The sequence below is a fragment of the Penaeus japonicus genome, unplaced genomic scaffold (genome assembly GCF_977035675.1).
Source record: "Penaeus japonicus unplaced genomic scaffold, GWHDUDI00000001_assembly GWHDUDI00000043, whole genome shotgun sequence".
Lineage (NCBI taxonomy): Eukaryota > Metazoa > Arthropoda > Malacostraca > Decapoda > Penaeidae > Penaeus > Penaeus japonicus.
The window spans coordinates 1,449,030-1,465,857 of NW_028234445.1; the positions used below are offsets into that span (position 1 = coordinate 1,449,030).

Genomic DNA, 16,828 nt, shown 5'->3' on the forward strand with positions numbered 1-16,828 from the left:
ATGTTATGTCTCATTATATATACAAGAATCAAAATTTAGAATCCTTTTGTGATTTAGTTACAGTGCCACTCAGCAACCATGGCACTGCCCATGATGCACAACTTTGAAAACCAATGGTGACAGAGGAAGGACCAGAGTCTGACCAATACAATCTATTACCATGGACGCGCTTTGGAAAAGTTCCATGTCACGGCTCTCTGTGGAGGAAGATCTCGGCATCAAGTCCTGCGGAGTCCTTCCTCTCTTATCCTTCTTGTACATGGAAGCCCTAAAGTTCGTCAACATGAATATAGCGAGGAGATGCCCTTGTGAAGCTGCTTTGTGAAGGGGCGTGTTGCCATAATCATCTGCAGCGTCCACATTGGCCCCGCCCTCCTGAAGGACTTCCAGCACTGCCGTGTGTCCCTTCCAAGCTGCCAAGTGCATTGCTGTCCGCCCTGAAGGTAAACTTGACTGTAGAACTTGTCAATGTTTAAATGTTGCTCTACAATGAAACACTTGTTTCATTTTCTTATTTTCATTTTTATTCAAATTTGTTCAGAAATAAGTGAGATGTGAATGTAATGATATATATTTAAGCATATATTATATAAATCAAGATATATGATGATGAAATATGACAATATTGATGACGACAATATATATATATATATATATATATATATATATATATATATATATATATATATATATATATATATATATATATATATGTGTGTGTGTGTGTGTGTGTGTGTGTGTGTACATATATATATATACATATATATACATATATATATGTATATATATATACATATACATATATATGTATATGTATATATATACATATATATATATATAAGGAGATTGGAGTCATATTCATATATATAACAATATATTGATAGAGGTAAATTAAAAAACAAAAACAAAAGAGAATGATAATTGTTACAGTATAATAAAGTTAGTTATAAAACAATATAACATCTCTAAAAATAATTTAAATTAACCAATGATATTCTATAAATGAAAGTAAAAATAACAATTGTGTTAATATAATAAACAATGGTATAAGTAATGAGTTAGGACAACTCATTACTGGGAACATAATGATAATGAATGATGAGCATGAAGATGAAAAGGAAAGAGAAAACTGAAAGGGATAATGAGAAGATCAATAAATATGATGAAGTGTGGGAGAAGGAGAATTGGACAGATAATGAAGTGACAAAGAGTATAAGAATTATATAGAGAATGTAAAGTGACAAAGAATAGTAGAAGGAAAATTGTACAGAAAATATAGAGTGACAAAGAGTAGGAGAAGGATAATTATACAGAAAGTATTGTGACAAAGAGTAGAAGGAGAATTATACAGAAAGTATAAAGTGACAAAGAGTAGAAGGAGAATTATACAGAAAGTATAGAGTGACAAAGAGTAGGAGAAGGAGAATTATACAGAAAGTATGGAATGACAAAGAATAGGAGAAGGAGTATTATACAGAAAGTATAGAGTGACAAAGAGGAGGAGAAGGAAAATTATACAGAAAATATAGTGACAAAGAGTAGGAGAAAGAGAATTATACAGAAAGTATAGAGTGACAAAGAGTAGAAGGAGAATTATACAGAAAGTATAGAGTGACAAAGAGTTGCAGAAGGAGAGTTATGACTGGAATGATTCTGAGACTTGCGAGGATAAAAATGAAAATGAAAACTGTCGTGATGATGTTAATGAGAATCAAAATGAGAAGGGAACTGAGGTTGGGAATGAAAATGTCAATGCTAATTTGAATGGCAACAATTGTTATAATCGTAATTATTATCATATTAATGATAATGATGCTAAAATATTTTTATAATATGAAAATATTTTTGATAAATACAAACTAAAAGAAAAGCTTATGAATAAGCACGAAATGACTAGAGAATGAAATGAAAGGGATGGAAAATGATGAAGAAAATGAGAGTGGAAATGAAAATGGGAAAGTATTCATGAATGAGAATCATCATGATTCTAAGAATGATTATGGTCTTTATAATTTTAATGCATATTCTGATGGCAATGATATGAAGGAAAATAATAACCATAATGAAAATAAGGATCTCATTATACTTCTATCATTGTTGTTGGAGTTACTATTATCATTAACATAATATTTATAATGAAAGAAATTATGATATCAGTCATAAGAATTATTAAAAAATTAATAATGGTCATTCTAACTAGTTTGATATTAATATTGATAATAATAATAATGATTGTTATCGTTATCTTTAATGTTTTTATATAATCATAATCAATGTTATTCTTATTCTTATCATTATCATCATTATTATGGTTATTTTTATTAGTATTATCATTATCATTATAATAATCAAACTAAATAGGTAATATCTTTTTTCGTATGAACTTATATTATTGATATTTCATTTGGATATGTTACCTTTGTACTTAGCAAACCTAACTTAAGTTGCGAGAAGAGGTATTTTGTAAAACGAATGCTAAGTAGTGCATTCCTCTTAACAGCACCTGCATAGCCATGTTTGTTGCAAGCAAGCTGTGAGCAGACTTGGGTGTTTGCAAGAAGGAAGAACAAGGAAGCCATCGTGTTATCCTCATTGTCATTACCATCATGATTTACCGACACTGGTACTATGAGTGATAAAGACCTCACAACTACAACAAAAGCATGTAGGAGAACAAGAACAACAGGATCATCAGCAAAATTATCAATGATGACAAGAGGAAGGAAAACCTATGATAATAATTGAAAAAGAAATAGGAGTAATACGAATAATTAAAATAATAATATTTTTAACTATAACAATAATAATAATAATAATAATAATAATAGGAATGATATGTATAAAATCATATAGAAAAAAATTGATTTAAAAATGAAAATTATATCAATAATGAAAAGAGTAAAAGAGGAAGAAAAAAGATGAATGATGAAAAGTGACTATTACAAAAGAAAATTCTTGAAATAATAATACAAATGTAATTGTAATAAATGATAATAAAAATGAATATTTTTATGATAGTATTAATCATAACATTGAAATTCATATGATAAATGATAATGAATAAGTAACATTTACAAATAACTCAAATAAACAACTAAAACATAAGGAATGGATAAATAGAAAAGAATAATGAATGATGAAGAAATAAGAAAAGCTGATGATAGAGGTATCCTTATTAGATCTGAATAATAATTGTTATAAATTTCCATGAAGACAAAAAAGAGAAAAGAAACAAAAGCAAAATTCTTCTGGTGCCTTTAAGAAGTCACTCGCTTCCCAATCGTTACCATTCTTAGTCTTGGCGTTCACTTCTCCGCCCTTCTCGAGGAGCGTCTCAGCAACAGCATGATGGCCGTTCTCTGAAGCACAGTGTAAGGGAGTCTGACCTGAGGGAGGAAGATGCTTGTGTTAGACGTTTGTTTGTGAGTAATGAGCGTGAGAAGGGAAGTGAGGATGACAATGCGAAGGTGAATGTGAGTGAGAATTACAGGAAGAAGGTGAATGTGAGTGAGAATGACAATGAGAAGCTGAATGTGAGTGAGAATGACAATGAGATGGTGAATGTGAGTGAGAATGACAATGAGAAGGTGAATGCGAGTGAGAATGACAATGAAAAAGTGAATGTGAATAATAATGACAATGAAAAGGTGAATGTGAATGAGAATGACAATGACAATGAGAAAGTGAATGCGAGTGAGAATGACAATGAGAAGGTGAATGTGAGTGAGAATGACAATGAGAAGGTGAATGCGAGTGAGAATGACAATGAGAAGGTGAATGTCAATGAGAATGACAATGAGAAGGTGATTGTGAATGACAATGACAATGAGAAAGTTAATGTCAGTGGGTGACAATGAGAAAGTGAATGTGGGTGACAATGACAAAGAGGAGGTGAATGTGAGTGAGAATGACAATGAGAAGCTGAATGTGAGTGAGAATGACACTGAAAAGTTAAATGTGAGTGAGAATGACAATGAGAAGGTGAATGTGAGTGAGAATGACAATGAGAAGGTGAATGTGAGTGAGAATGACAATGAGAAGCTGAATGTGAGTGAGAATGACACTGAAAAGTTAAATGTGAGTGAGAATGACAATGAGAAGGTGAATGTGAGTGAGAATGACAATGAGAAGGTGAATGTGAGTGAGAATGACAATGAGAAGGTGATTGTGAGTGAGAATGACATTGAGAAGGTGAATGTGAGTGAGAATGACAATGAGATGGTGAATGTGAGTGAGAATGTGAATGAGAATGTCAATGAGAAGGTGAATATGAGTGAGAATGACAATGAGAAGGTGAATGCGAGTGAGAATGACAATAAGAAGGTGAATGTGAGTGAGAATGACAATGAGAAGGTGAATGTGAGTGAGAATGACAACGAGAAGGTGAATGCGAGTGAGAATGACAATGAGAAGGTGAATGTGAATGAGAATGTTAATGAGAAGGTGAATGTGAGTGAGAATGACAATGAGAAGGTGAATGCGAGTGAGAATGACAATAAGAAGGTGAATGTGAGTGAGAATGACAATGAGAAGGTGAATGTTAGAGAGAATGACAACGAGAAGGTGAATGCGAGTGAGAATGACAATGATAAGGTGAATGTGAGTGAATGACAATGAGAAAGTGAATGTGAGTGAGAATGACAATGAGATTTTGATTGTGAGTGGGAATGACAATGAGAAGGTGAATGTGAGTGAGAATGATAATGAGAAGGTGAATGTGAGTGAAAATGACAATGAAAAGGTGAATACGAGTGAGAATGACAATGAGAAGGTGAATGCGAGTGAGAATGACAATGAAAAGGTGAATGTGAATGAAAATGTCAATGAGAAGGTGAATGTGAGTGAGAATGACAATGAGAAGGTGAATGTGAGTGAGAATGACAATAAAAAGGTGAATGTGAGTGAGAATGTCAATGAGAAGGTGAATGTGAGTGAGAATGACAATGAGAAGGTGAATGTGAGTGAGAATGACAATGATATGGTGATTGTGAGTGAGAATGACAACGAGAAGGTGAATGTGAGTGAGAATGACAATGAGATGGTGAATGTGAGTGAGAATGACAATGAGAAGGTGAATGCGAGTGAGAATGACAATGAAAAAGTGAATGTGAATGATAATGACAATGAGAAGGTGAATGTGAATGAGAATGACAATGACAATGAGAAGGTGAATGTGAGTGAGAATGACAATGAGATGGTGAATGTGAGTGAGAATGTGAATGAGAAGGTTAATGTGAGTGAGAATGACAACGAGAAGGTGAATGCGAGTGAGAATGACAATGAGAAGGTGAATGTGAATGAGAATGACAATGAGAAGGTGAATGTAAGTGAGAATGACAATGAGATGATGATTGTGAGTGAGAATCAAAACGAGAAGGTGAATGCGAGTGAGAACAAACATGAGAAGGTGAATGAGTGAGAATGACAATGAGAAGGTGAATGTGAGTGAGAATGACAATGAGAAGGTGAATGTAAGTGAGAATGACAATGAGAAGGTGAATGTGAGTGAGAATGACAATGAGAAGGTGAATGTGAGTGAGAATGACAATGAGAAGGTGAATGTGAGTGAGAATGACAATAATTGTAATGAATTTCCACAGAGACAAAGATGAGAAAAGAAACAAAAGCAAAATTCTTCTGGTGCCTTTAAGAAGTCACACGCTTTCCAGTCGCCTTACCCTTTTCATTCTTGGCGTTCACTTTTCCGCCCTTCTCGAGGAGCGTTTCAGCAACAGCATGATGGCCGTTCTCGGAAGCCAAGTGTAAGGGAGTCCTACCTGAGGGAGGAAGATGCTTCTGTTAGACGTCTGTTTGTGAGTAATGAGCGTGAGAAGGGAAGTGAGGATGACAATGCGAAGGTGAATGTGAGTGAGAATGACAGTAAGAAGGTGAATGCGAGTGAAAATGACAATGAGAAGGTGAATGTCAGTGAGAATAACAATCAGAAGGTGAATGTCAGTGAGAATGACAATGAGAAGGTGATTGTGAGGGAGAATGAGACTAGTTTTAGGAATGAGATTAATAGAGGTGATTAGGGTGATAAAGATAAGGGCTAGGAATAGTATGAATATTTTGAATATTAATAAAATTGCAAATACTAAGAATGTTAATGAAAATAAGAATTATGAAAAGGTATAGAAACAATGAGATAATGAGAAAAAATATTATAATGAAAATGAATGTTTGATAATCATTTATCAATAATATATAAATATTTTTTTATTACTATGATAATTATTGTAATTTTTATTGTTTTTATTATTATATTTACGAAGACCATTGCAATAATAACAGTAATCATGATAGCTATAATGATAGCAATGGTAATAAAATGATAAAAAATATCAATCATAATGATAGAAATATTAATGAAGATAATTATGACAATAACATGAATAATAATGATAATGAGGAGGATAAAAATAATAATGAAGATAATAATAATGATAATTCTAATAATAATGATAATTATATAATATTAATAATGATAATAATGATAATGAAAATATTAATGATGATAAAAATAATAACAGCAATGATGATTTCTAAAAATGATAATAACATAAGAATAATCATTATCATTAAAAATAATCATTATCATTAATGATAATTACAATTCATAATAAATTTATAATCATTTATAATCAATATTTAAAATATTCATTATAATAAGAATTATCATCATAATCAATAAATATTATTTCCATCATTACTGTTATTACTATCATTATTCACCTTCCAATCACCATCATTATTATCTTTATATCATTATCATTAGTTCCATCATTATCATGAGAGTGTTATCATCAGTATCATAAAATATTTCCTTCCTTAATATTTGTGGGGTTTTCTTGCCACATTCGTGTAGTAAAGATAAATATTATATTAAAGATAAATATAAATAAGTAAAGACAAATATAAGATATTCGTGCAGTAAATAAAGATGTTCTTTAGCCATTGAAACACGTGGTGTTGTTGAGCGTCTGCTAATTCATTAAGAAATTCATATTGATATAAAATGATTAACACTTCTGTTTCAATGCAGTTAAAATATATAGTCTTCATAATGGAAAAACATACACCTGATAAATGGTGTAACATAAACAAAACATGTCTTTCTTGTAGTAAATAAGCGTAAAATAAAAAACATCAAATATTGGTGGAACATGGAAGACATTACGTGTGTCAAAGAAAACGGACCCGCCGTTCGGGGGGACTTAACTAAACTTATATTTCTAAATTTATTACTATCATTATTCACCATCACCATTATTATTATCATTGTTATCATAAATATGTCATTACCATTATCAATAGTTCTATTATCATCATGAAAGTGTTATCATCAACATTATCAGTGATGATTACTTTATCATTAATATTGTTATCATTACCACCATCAACATTATGAAACTTTTCATTATCATCATTATTGTTGTTGCTTTTGTTACCATTACTTTCTCCATTATCATCATTGTCTTTGTCATCACTGACAAAGACCTCGCAACAACACCACCAACAAAAGCATGTAGGAGAACAAGAACAGGATCACCATCAAAATAACAATAATAAGAAGAAGGATGATAACAATTGATAATTTAATAGAAATAGGAGTAATAATAATAGTAATCCTATTGAAATAATAATGATAATATGAATAGCACCATTGATGATGAGGATGATCATATTTCTTTTAGATAATCATGAAATAATAATGATATTATCAATAATAATTGAAATCATCATACTTATTATTATCAGAATTGTTATAACTAATTATTATAACATTTATATTATAAAGAAGCAGAAAAATTTATTTATTTCTATTTTATAGAATAATCTATGAAAAAAAAATATTGAAAAATTCATAGAATAAAGAAATAAATATCAATAAAATTAATGATAAAAGATGATAAAGATTCCCTAATCAAATTATAACAATAATTTGTTATAAAATTCCATAATAACAAAGATTAGAAAAAAAACAATTCTTCTGGCGCCTTTAAGAAGTCACTCGCTTTCCAATCGCCTTACCAATCAAAGTCTTGGCGTTCACTTCTCCGCCCTTCTCGAGGAGCGTCTCTGCAACAGCATGATGGCCGTTCAAGGAAGCAAGGTGTAAGGGAGTCCCACCTGAGGGAGGAAGATGCTTGTGTTAGACGTCTGTTTGTGAGTAATGAGTGTGAGAAGGGAAGTGAGGATGACAATGCGAAGGTGAATGAGAGTGAGAATAAACATGAGAAGGTGAATGAGTGAGAATGACAATGTGAATGTGAGTGAGTGAGAATGACAGTAAGAAGGTGAATGCGAGTGAAAATGAGACTAGATTTTAGGAATGATTAAGGTGATAAGGATAAGGGCAAGGAATAGTATGAATATTTTGAATATTAATAAAATTGCAAATAATAAGAAAGTTACTGAAAATAACAATTAGGAAAAGGCATAGAAATGAGAAGGAAAACAAATGCGTATGATGATAAGAAGGAATATTTTAATGAAAAAGAACGTTTGATAATCATTTATCAAAAAAAAAAAAAAAAAAAAAAAAAAAAATTCTACTATGATAATTATTGTAATTTTTATTGTTTTTATTATTATATTTACGAAGACCATTTCAATAATAACAGTAATCATGATAGCTATAATGATAGCAACGGTAATAAAATGATACAAACATATCAATCATAATGATAGAAATATTGGTAAAGATAATTATGAGAATAACATGAATAATAATGATAATGAGGAAGATAAAAATAATAATGAAGATAATAATAATGATAATTCTTATAATAATGATAATTATATAATATTCATAATGATAATAATGATAATGAAAATATTAATGATGATAAAAATAAAAACAGCAAAAATGATTTCTAAAAATGATAATAACATAAAAATAATCATTATCATTAAAAATAATCATTATCATTAATGATAATTACAATTCATAATAAATTTATAATCATTTATAATCAATATTTAAAATATTCATTATAATAAGAATTATCATCATAATCAATGAATATTATTTCCATCATTACTGTTATTACTATCATTATTCACCTTCCAATCACCATCATTATTATCATTATATCATTATCATTAGTTCCATCATTATCATGAGAGTGTTATCATCAGTATCATAAAATATTTCCTTCCTTAATATTTGTGGGGTTTTCTTGCCACATTCGTGCAGTAAAGATAAATAATATATTAAAGATAAATATTCGTGCAGTAAAGATCAATATAAATAAGTAAAGACAAATATAAGATATTCGTGCAGTAAAGATCAATATAAATAAGTAAAGACAAATATAAGATATTCGTGCAGTAAATAAAGATGTTCTTTAGCCATTGAAACACGTGGTGTTGTTGAGCGTCTGCTAATTTATTCAGAAAATCATATTGATATAAAATGATTTACACTTCTGTTTCAATGCAGTTAAAATATATAGTCTTCATAATGGAAAAAACATACACCTGATAAATGGTGTAACATAAACAAAACATGTCTTTCTTGTAGTAAATAAGCGTAAAATGAAAAACATCAAATATTGGTGGAACATGGGAGACATTACGTATGTCAAAGAAAACGGACTCGCCATTCGGGGGGACTTAACTAAACTTTTATATTTCTAAATTTATTACTATCATTATTCATCATCACCATTATTATTATCATTGTAATCATAAATATGTCATTAACATTATCATTAGTTCTATTATCATCATGAAAGTGTTATCATCAACATTATCAGTGATGATTATTTTATCATTAATATTGTTATCATTACCTCCATCAACATCATGAAACTTTTCATTATCATCACTATTGTTGTTGCTTTTGTTGCCATTACTTTCTCCATTATCATCATTGTCTTTGCCATCACTGACAAAGACCTCGCAACAACAACACCAACAAAAGCATGTAGGAGAACAAGAACAGGATCACCATCAAAATAACAATAATGAGAAGAAGAAGGATGATAACAATTGATAATTTAATAGAAATAGTAGTAATAATAATAGTAATCCTATTGAAATAATAATGATAATATGAATAGCACCATTGATGATGAGGATGATCTTATTTCTTTTAGATAAACATGAAAATAATAATGATAATATCAATAATAATTAAGATGATCATACTTATTATTATCATAATTATTATAACTAATCATTATAACATTTATAGTATAGAGAAATATAGAAAAATCTATTAATTTATATTTTATAAAATAATCTATGAAAATATTTTATTGAAAAAATCATGAAATAAAGAAATAAATATCAATAAAATTAATGATAAAAGATGATAAAGATTCCCTAATCAAATTATAACAATAATTGTTATAAAATTCCACAAAGACAAAGAAGAGAAAAGAAACAAAAGCAAAATTCTTCTGGTGCCTTTAAGAAGTCACTCGCTTTCCAATCGCCTTACCATAATAAGCCTTGGCGTTCACTTCTCCGCCCTTCTCGAGGAGCGTCTCTGCAACAGCATTGTGGCCGTTCCAGGAAGCAAAGTGTAAGGGAGTCTGATCTGAGGGAGGAAGATGCTTGTGTTAGACGTCTGTTTGTGAGTAATGAGCGTGAGAAGGGAAGTGAGGATGACAATGCGAAGGTGAATGTGAGTGAGAATGACAGTAAGAAGGTGAATGCGAGTGGAAATGACAATGAGAAGGTGAATGTCAGTGAGAATAACAATCAGAAGGTGAATGTCAGTGAGAATGACAATGAGAAGGTGATTGTGAGGGAGAATGAGACTAGTTTTAGGAATGAGATTAATAGAGATGATTAGGGTGATAAGGGTAAGGGCTAGGAATAGTATGAATATTTTGAATATTAATAAAATTGCAAATACTTAGAATGTTAATGAAATAAGAATTATGAAAAGGTATAGAAACAAGAAGGAAAAGAAAAAAAAATATATGTATGATAATGAGAAAGAATATTATAATGAAAATGAATGTTTGATAATTATTTATCAGTAATATATATATATTTTCTATTACTATGATAATTATTGTAATTTTTGTTGTTTTTATTATTATATTTACGAAGACCATTGCAATAATAACAGTAATCATGATAGCTATAATGATAGCAATGGTAATAAAATGATACAAAAATATCAATCATAATGATAGAAATATTAGTGAAGATAATTATGAGAATAACATGAATGATAATGATAATGAGGAAGATAAAAATAATAATGAAGATCATAATAATGATAATTCTTATAATAATGATAATTATATAATATTCATAATGATAATAATGATAATGAAAATATTAATGATGATAAAAATAATAACAGCAATGAGGATTTCTAAAAATGATAATAACATAAAAATAATCATTATCATTAAAAATAATCATTATCATTAATGATAATTACAATTCATAATAAATTTATAATCATTTATAATCAATATTTAAAATATTCATTATAACAAGAATTATCATCATAATCAATAAATATTATTTCCATCATTACTGTTATTACTATCATTATTCACCTTCCAATCACCATCATTATTATCATTATATCATTATCATTAGTTCCATCATTATCATGAGAGTGTTATCATCAGTATCATAAAATATTTCCTTCCTTAATATTTGTGGGGTTTTCTTGCCACATTCGTGCAGTAAAGATAAATATTATATTAAAGATAAACATTCGTGCAGTAAAGATCAATATAAATAAGTAAAGATAAATATAAGATATTCGTGCAGTAAATAAAGATGTTCTTTAGCCATTGAAACACGTGGTGTTGTTGAGCGTCTGCTAATTCATTCAGAAAATCATATTGATATAAAATGATTAACACTTCTGTTTCAATGCAGTTAAAATATATAGTCTTCATAATGGAAAAACATACACCTGATAAATGGTGTAACATAAACAAAACATGTCTTTCTTGTAGTAAATAAGCGTAAAATAAAAAACATCAAATATTGGTGGAACATGGGAGTATGTCAAAGAAAACGGAACCGCCGTTCGGGGGGACTTAACTAAACTTTTATATTTCTAAATTTATTACTATCATTATTCATCATCACCATTATTATTATCATTGTAATCATAAATATGTCATTAACATTATCATTAGTTCTATTATCATCATGAAAGTGTTATCATCAACATTATCAGTGATGATTATTTTATCATTAATATTGTTATCATTACCTCCATCAACATCATGAAACTTTTCATTATCATCACTATTGTTGTTGCTTTTGTTGCCATTACTTTCTCCATTATCATCATTGTCTTTGCCATCACTGACAAAGACCTCGCAACAACAACACCAACAAAAGCATGTAGGAGAACAAGAACAGGATCACCATCAAAATAACAATAATGAGAAGAAGAAGGATGATAACAATTGATAATTTAATAGAAATAGTAGTAATAATAATAGTAATCCTATTGAAATAATAATGATAATATGAATAGCACCATTGATGATGATTATGATCATATTTCTTTTAGATAATCATGAAAATAATAATGATAATATCAATAATAATTAAGATGATCATACTTATTATTATCATAATTAATTTAACTAATCATTATAAAATTTATAGTATAAAGAAATATAGAAAAATCTATTAATTTCTATTTTATAAAATAATCTATGAAAATATTTTATTGAAAAATTCATAGAATAAAGAAATAAATATCAATAAAATTAATGATAAAATATGAAAAAGATTCCCTTATTAAATCATAACAATAATTGTTATAAAATTCCACAAAGACAAAGATGAGAAAAGAAACAAAAGCAAAATTCTTCTGGTGCCTTTAAGAAGTCACTCGCTTTCCAATCGCCTTACCAAATGCATTCTTGGCGTTCACTTCTCCGCCCTTCTCGAGGAGCGTCTCTGCAACAGCATGATGGCCGTTAAAGGAAGCCAAGTGTAAGGGAGTCCTACCTGAGGGAGGAAGATGCTTCTGTTAGACGTCTGTTTGTGAGTAATGAGCGTGAGAAGGGAAGTGAGGATGACAATGCGAAGGTGAATGTGAGTGAGAATGACAACGAGAAGGTGAATGTCAGTGAGAATAACAATGAGAAGCTGAATGTGAGTGAGAATGACAGTGAGAAGGTGAATGTGAGGGAGAATGAGACTAGTTTTAGGAATGAGATTAATAGAGATGATTAGGGTGATAAGGGTAAGGGCTAGGAATAGTATGGATATTTTGAATATTAATAAAATTGCAAATACTTAGAATGTTAATGAAAATAAGAATTATGAAAAGGTCTAGAAACAAGAAGGAAAAGAAAAAAAATATTTATGTATGATAATGAGAAAGAATATTAAAATGAAAATGAATGTTTGATAATTATTTATCAGTAATATATATATTTTATATATATACAATATATATAATATAGAGAATTATACAGAAATATAGAGTGACAAAGAGTAGGAGAATTATACATGTGGGGTTTTCTTGCCACATTCGTGCAGTAAATAAAGATGTTCTTTAGCCATTGAAACACGTGGTGTTGTTGAGCGTCTGCTAATTTATTCAGAAAATCATATTGATATAAAATGATTTACACTTCTGTTTCAATGCAGTTAAAATATATAGTCTTCATAATGGAAAAAACATACACCTGATAAATGGTGTAACATAAACAAAACATGTCTTTCTTGTAGTAAATAAGCGTAAAATAAAAAACATCAAATATTGGTGGAACATGGGAGACATTACGTATGTCAAAGAAAACGGACCCGCCGTTCGGGGGGACTTAACTAAACTTTTATATTTCTAAATTTATTACTATCATTATTCATCATCACCATTATTATTATCATTGTTATCATAAATATGTCATTACCATTATCATTAGTTCTATTATCATCATGAAAGTGTTATCATCAACATTATCAGTGATGATTACTTTATCATTAATATTGTTATCATTACCACCACCAACATTATGAAACTTTTCATTATCATCATTATTGTTGTTGCTTTTGTTGCCATTACTTTCTCCATTATCATCATTGTCTTTGTCATCACTGACAAAGACCTCGCAACAACACCACCAACAAAAGCATGTAGGAGAACAAGAACAGGATCACCATCAAAATAACAATAATGAGAAGAAGAAGGATGATAATAATTGATAATTTAGTAGAAATGGGAGTAACAATGATTGTTATAGTAATGAAATATTAATGATAATATGAATAGCACCATTGATGATTATGATTGATGATGAGGATGATCATATTTCTTTTAGATAAACAGGAAAATAATAATGATAACATCAATAATAATTAAGATGATCTTACTTATTATTATCATAATTGTTATAACTAATCATTATAACATTTATAGTATAAAGAAATATAGAAAAATCTATTTATTTCTATTTTATAGAATATTCTATGAAAATATTTTATTGAAAAATTCATAGAATAAAGAAATAAATATCAATAAAATTAATGATAAATGATGATAAAGATTCCCTTATTAAATTATAATAGTATTTGTTATAAATTTCCACAAAGACAAAGATGAGAAAAGAAACAAAAGCAAAATTCTTCTGGCGCCTTTAAGGAGTCACTCGCTTTCCAATCGCCTTACCATCATTAGCCTTGGCGTTCACTTCTCCGCCCTTCTCGAGGAGCGTCTCAGCAACAGCATGATGGCCGTTCCAGGAAGCACAGTGTAAGGGAGTCTCACCTGAGGGAGGAAGATGCTTCTGTTAGACATCTGTTTGTGAGTAATGAGCGTGAGAAGGGAAGTGAGGATGACAATGCGAAGGTGAATGTGAGTGAGAATGACAGTAAGAAGGTGAATGCGAGTGAAAATGACAATGAGAAGGTGAATGCGAGTGAGAATGACAATGAGAAGGTGAATGTGAGGGAGAATGAGACTAGCAACAGCATGATGGCCGTTCCAGGAAGCAAGGTGTAAGGGAGTCCAACCTGAGGGAGGAAGATGCTTCTGTTAGACATCTGTTTGTGAGTAATGAGCGTGAGAAGGGAAGTGAGGATGACAATGCGAAGGTGAATGTGAGTGAGAATGACAATTAGAATGTGAATATGAATTAGAATCAACATGAGAAGGTGAATGTGAATGACAATGACAATGACAATGAGAATGTGAATGTGAATGAGAATCAACATGAGAAAGTGAATGTGATAGAGAATGAAAATGAGAAGGTGAAGGTGAGTGAGAATGACAATGAGAAGGTGAATATGAGTGAGAATGACAATGAGAAAGTAAATATGAGTGAGAATGACAATGAGAATGAAAGTAAGGTGAATGTGAGTGAGAATGACAATGAGAATGTGAATGTGAGTGAGAATGACAATGAGAAGGTGAATGAGCGAGGATGAACAATGCGAAGGTGAATGCGAGTGAGAATGACAATTGTAAGGCACTGGTATTGATATTGTGTGACATAAGACATTGATCATGTATGACTACTTAATTCAATGCAATATCGATGGCAGCGTGTCTTGACCTGACGCATCCTGCTTCCTGTGTTCGTTTCCGCCTCGGAACACAAGCTTTTCTAGGCAGCTGTGTTTGCTAACGGAAACCCCGAGGCGAAGAAAGTGACTAAAGATTTGTACTTAAGGACATGTAAGGACAGACAGACAGACAGATCAGGACAGAGAGGTCAGACAGACAGACTAGAGCGAACCGCTCTGACCTCTGGCCTTCGGCCAGGGTCTAGTGTATTAGAGTCCACAATAAAGACCATGGCACGTGAACGTCTGTCTCTTTAACCACCGCATCACAACCAGGGCATCGAGTGGTTATAACAGCTGCTCGCAGTGGTGGGTTACAAACTAGTGCCAGTAGGTGGTTTACAAACTGATGGCAGCAGTGGGTGGCTAACAACTAGTGCCAGCAGGAGGCTTACCAACTGGTGGCTAGACGGTGGGTTACAAACTGGTGCCAGCTGGTGGTTTACAACAATGCGAAAGTGAATGTGAGTGAGGATGACAATGAAAAGGTGAATGTGAGTGAGAACTTCTCTCTCTCTCTCTCTCTCTCTCTCTCTCTCTCTCTCTCTCTCTCTCTCTCTCTCTCTCTCTCTCTCTCTCTCTCTCTCTCTCCCTCAGTATGTCTGCCTGTGGCTGTGTACTTACAAGTTCCGCATTGCTTGCCTGGGATGTCATTCCGTTGGCTGTTGGTGCTTGAGGTAACGAGCAGACACTCACTCTCACACATATTCACTGATAAACACAATCACAATTGCAAAACGTGCATACACACACACACACACACGCACACAAACGTACAATCATACAGATATGAATATATAAAAACAAACAAACAATGATATAATTACCTTTTAGTTCAGATTTGCCATTTGAACATTTTACTTTAGAGATATTTGCGAAAATAACACTAATTCAGGATACAATAGTTACGAACTCTACACTCCTATGCAGTATGATGTCATTTCAACACGTATCATTCCTGGCCGGAGTCCAGACGGTCCGTTGCGCAGTGCAATGAGCTCTGCATGTTTTCCATAACATAAGCTTCTATAAAACGCACTTCTATAATACTCCCTTCCCTAACATATATTTCTATAACACACTTCAATAACATATGCTTTAACCCTTTCCCTGTCACCCCTCCAAAGGCGAACATTTTTCTAGCTGTCACAGGTCTTTTTTTTTTTTTTTTTTTTTTTTTGAAATTTAAATAGTAAAATTTACCTTGATCTGAGTAGCCAGATTTACTAAGAAAGCGTTAGAGAACACGCTAGACTAAAAATATTTTAGGTAAATTTTCATTATTCGTTCTTATGAGGACATAAAT

At 31.0% G+C, this 16,828-nt stretch overlaps 2 protein-coding genes across 2 annotated transcripts in view; one reads left to right on the forward strand and one right to left on the reverse strand.

Moving 5' to 3' along the window:
* The window catches only part of LOC122246354 (uncharacterized), a 1,434,769-nt gene that overhangs the window by 648,858 nt on the left and 769,083 nt on the right, over positions 1-16,828 (forward strand). The gene's annotated exons all lie outside the window — the stretch shown is intronic.
* LOC122263496 (uncharacterized) overlaps positions 1-16,828 on the reverse strand; it is a 1,386,165-nt gene that overhangs the window by 377,195 nt on the left and 992,142 nt on the right. Inside the window, exons 21-24 of the mRNA XM_086535287.1 lie at positions 8,035-8,133; positions 5,679-5,777; positions 3,288-3,386; positions 160-437 (exon numbers count right to left, since the gene is read on the reverse strand). Coding sequence (XP_086391413.1) covers positions 160-437; positions 3,288-3,386; positions 5,679-5,777; positions 8,035-8,133 — 575 coding nt within the window. The remainder of the gene's footprint in view (positions 1-159; positions 438-3,287; positions 3,387-5,678; positions 5,778-8,034; positions 8,134-16,828) is intronic.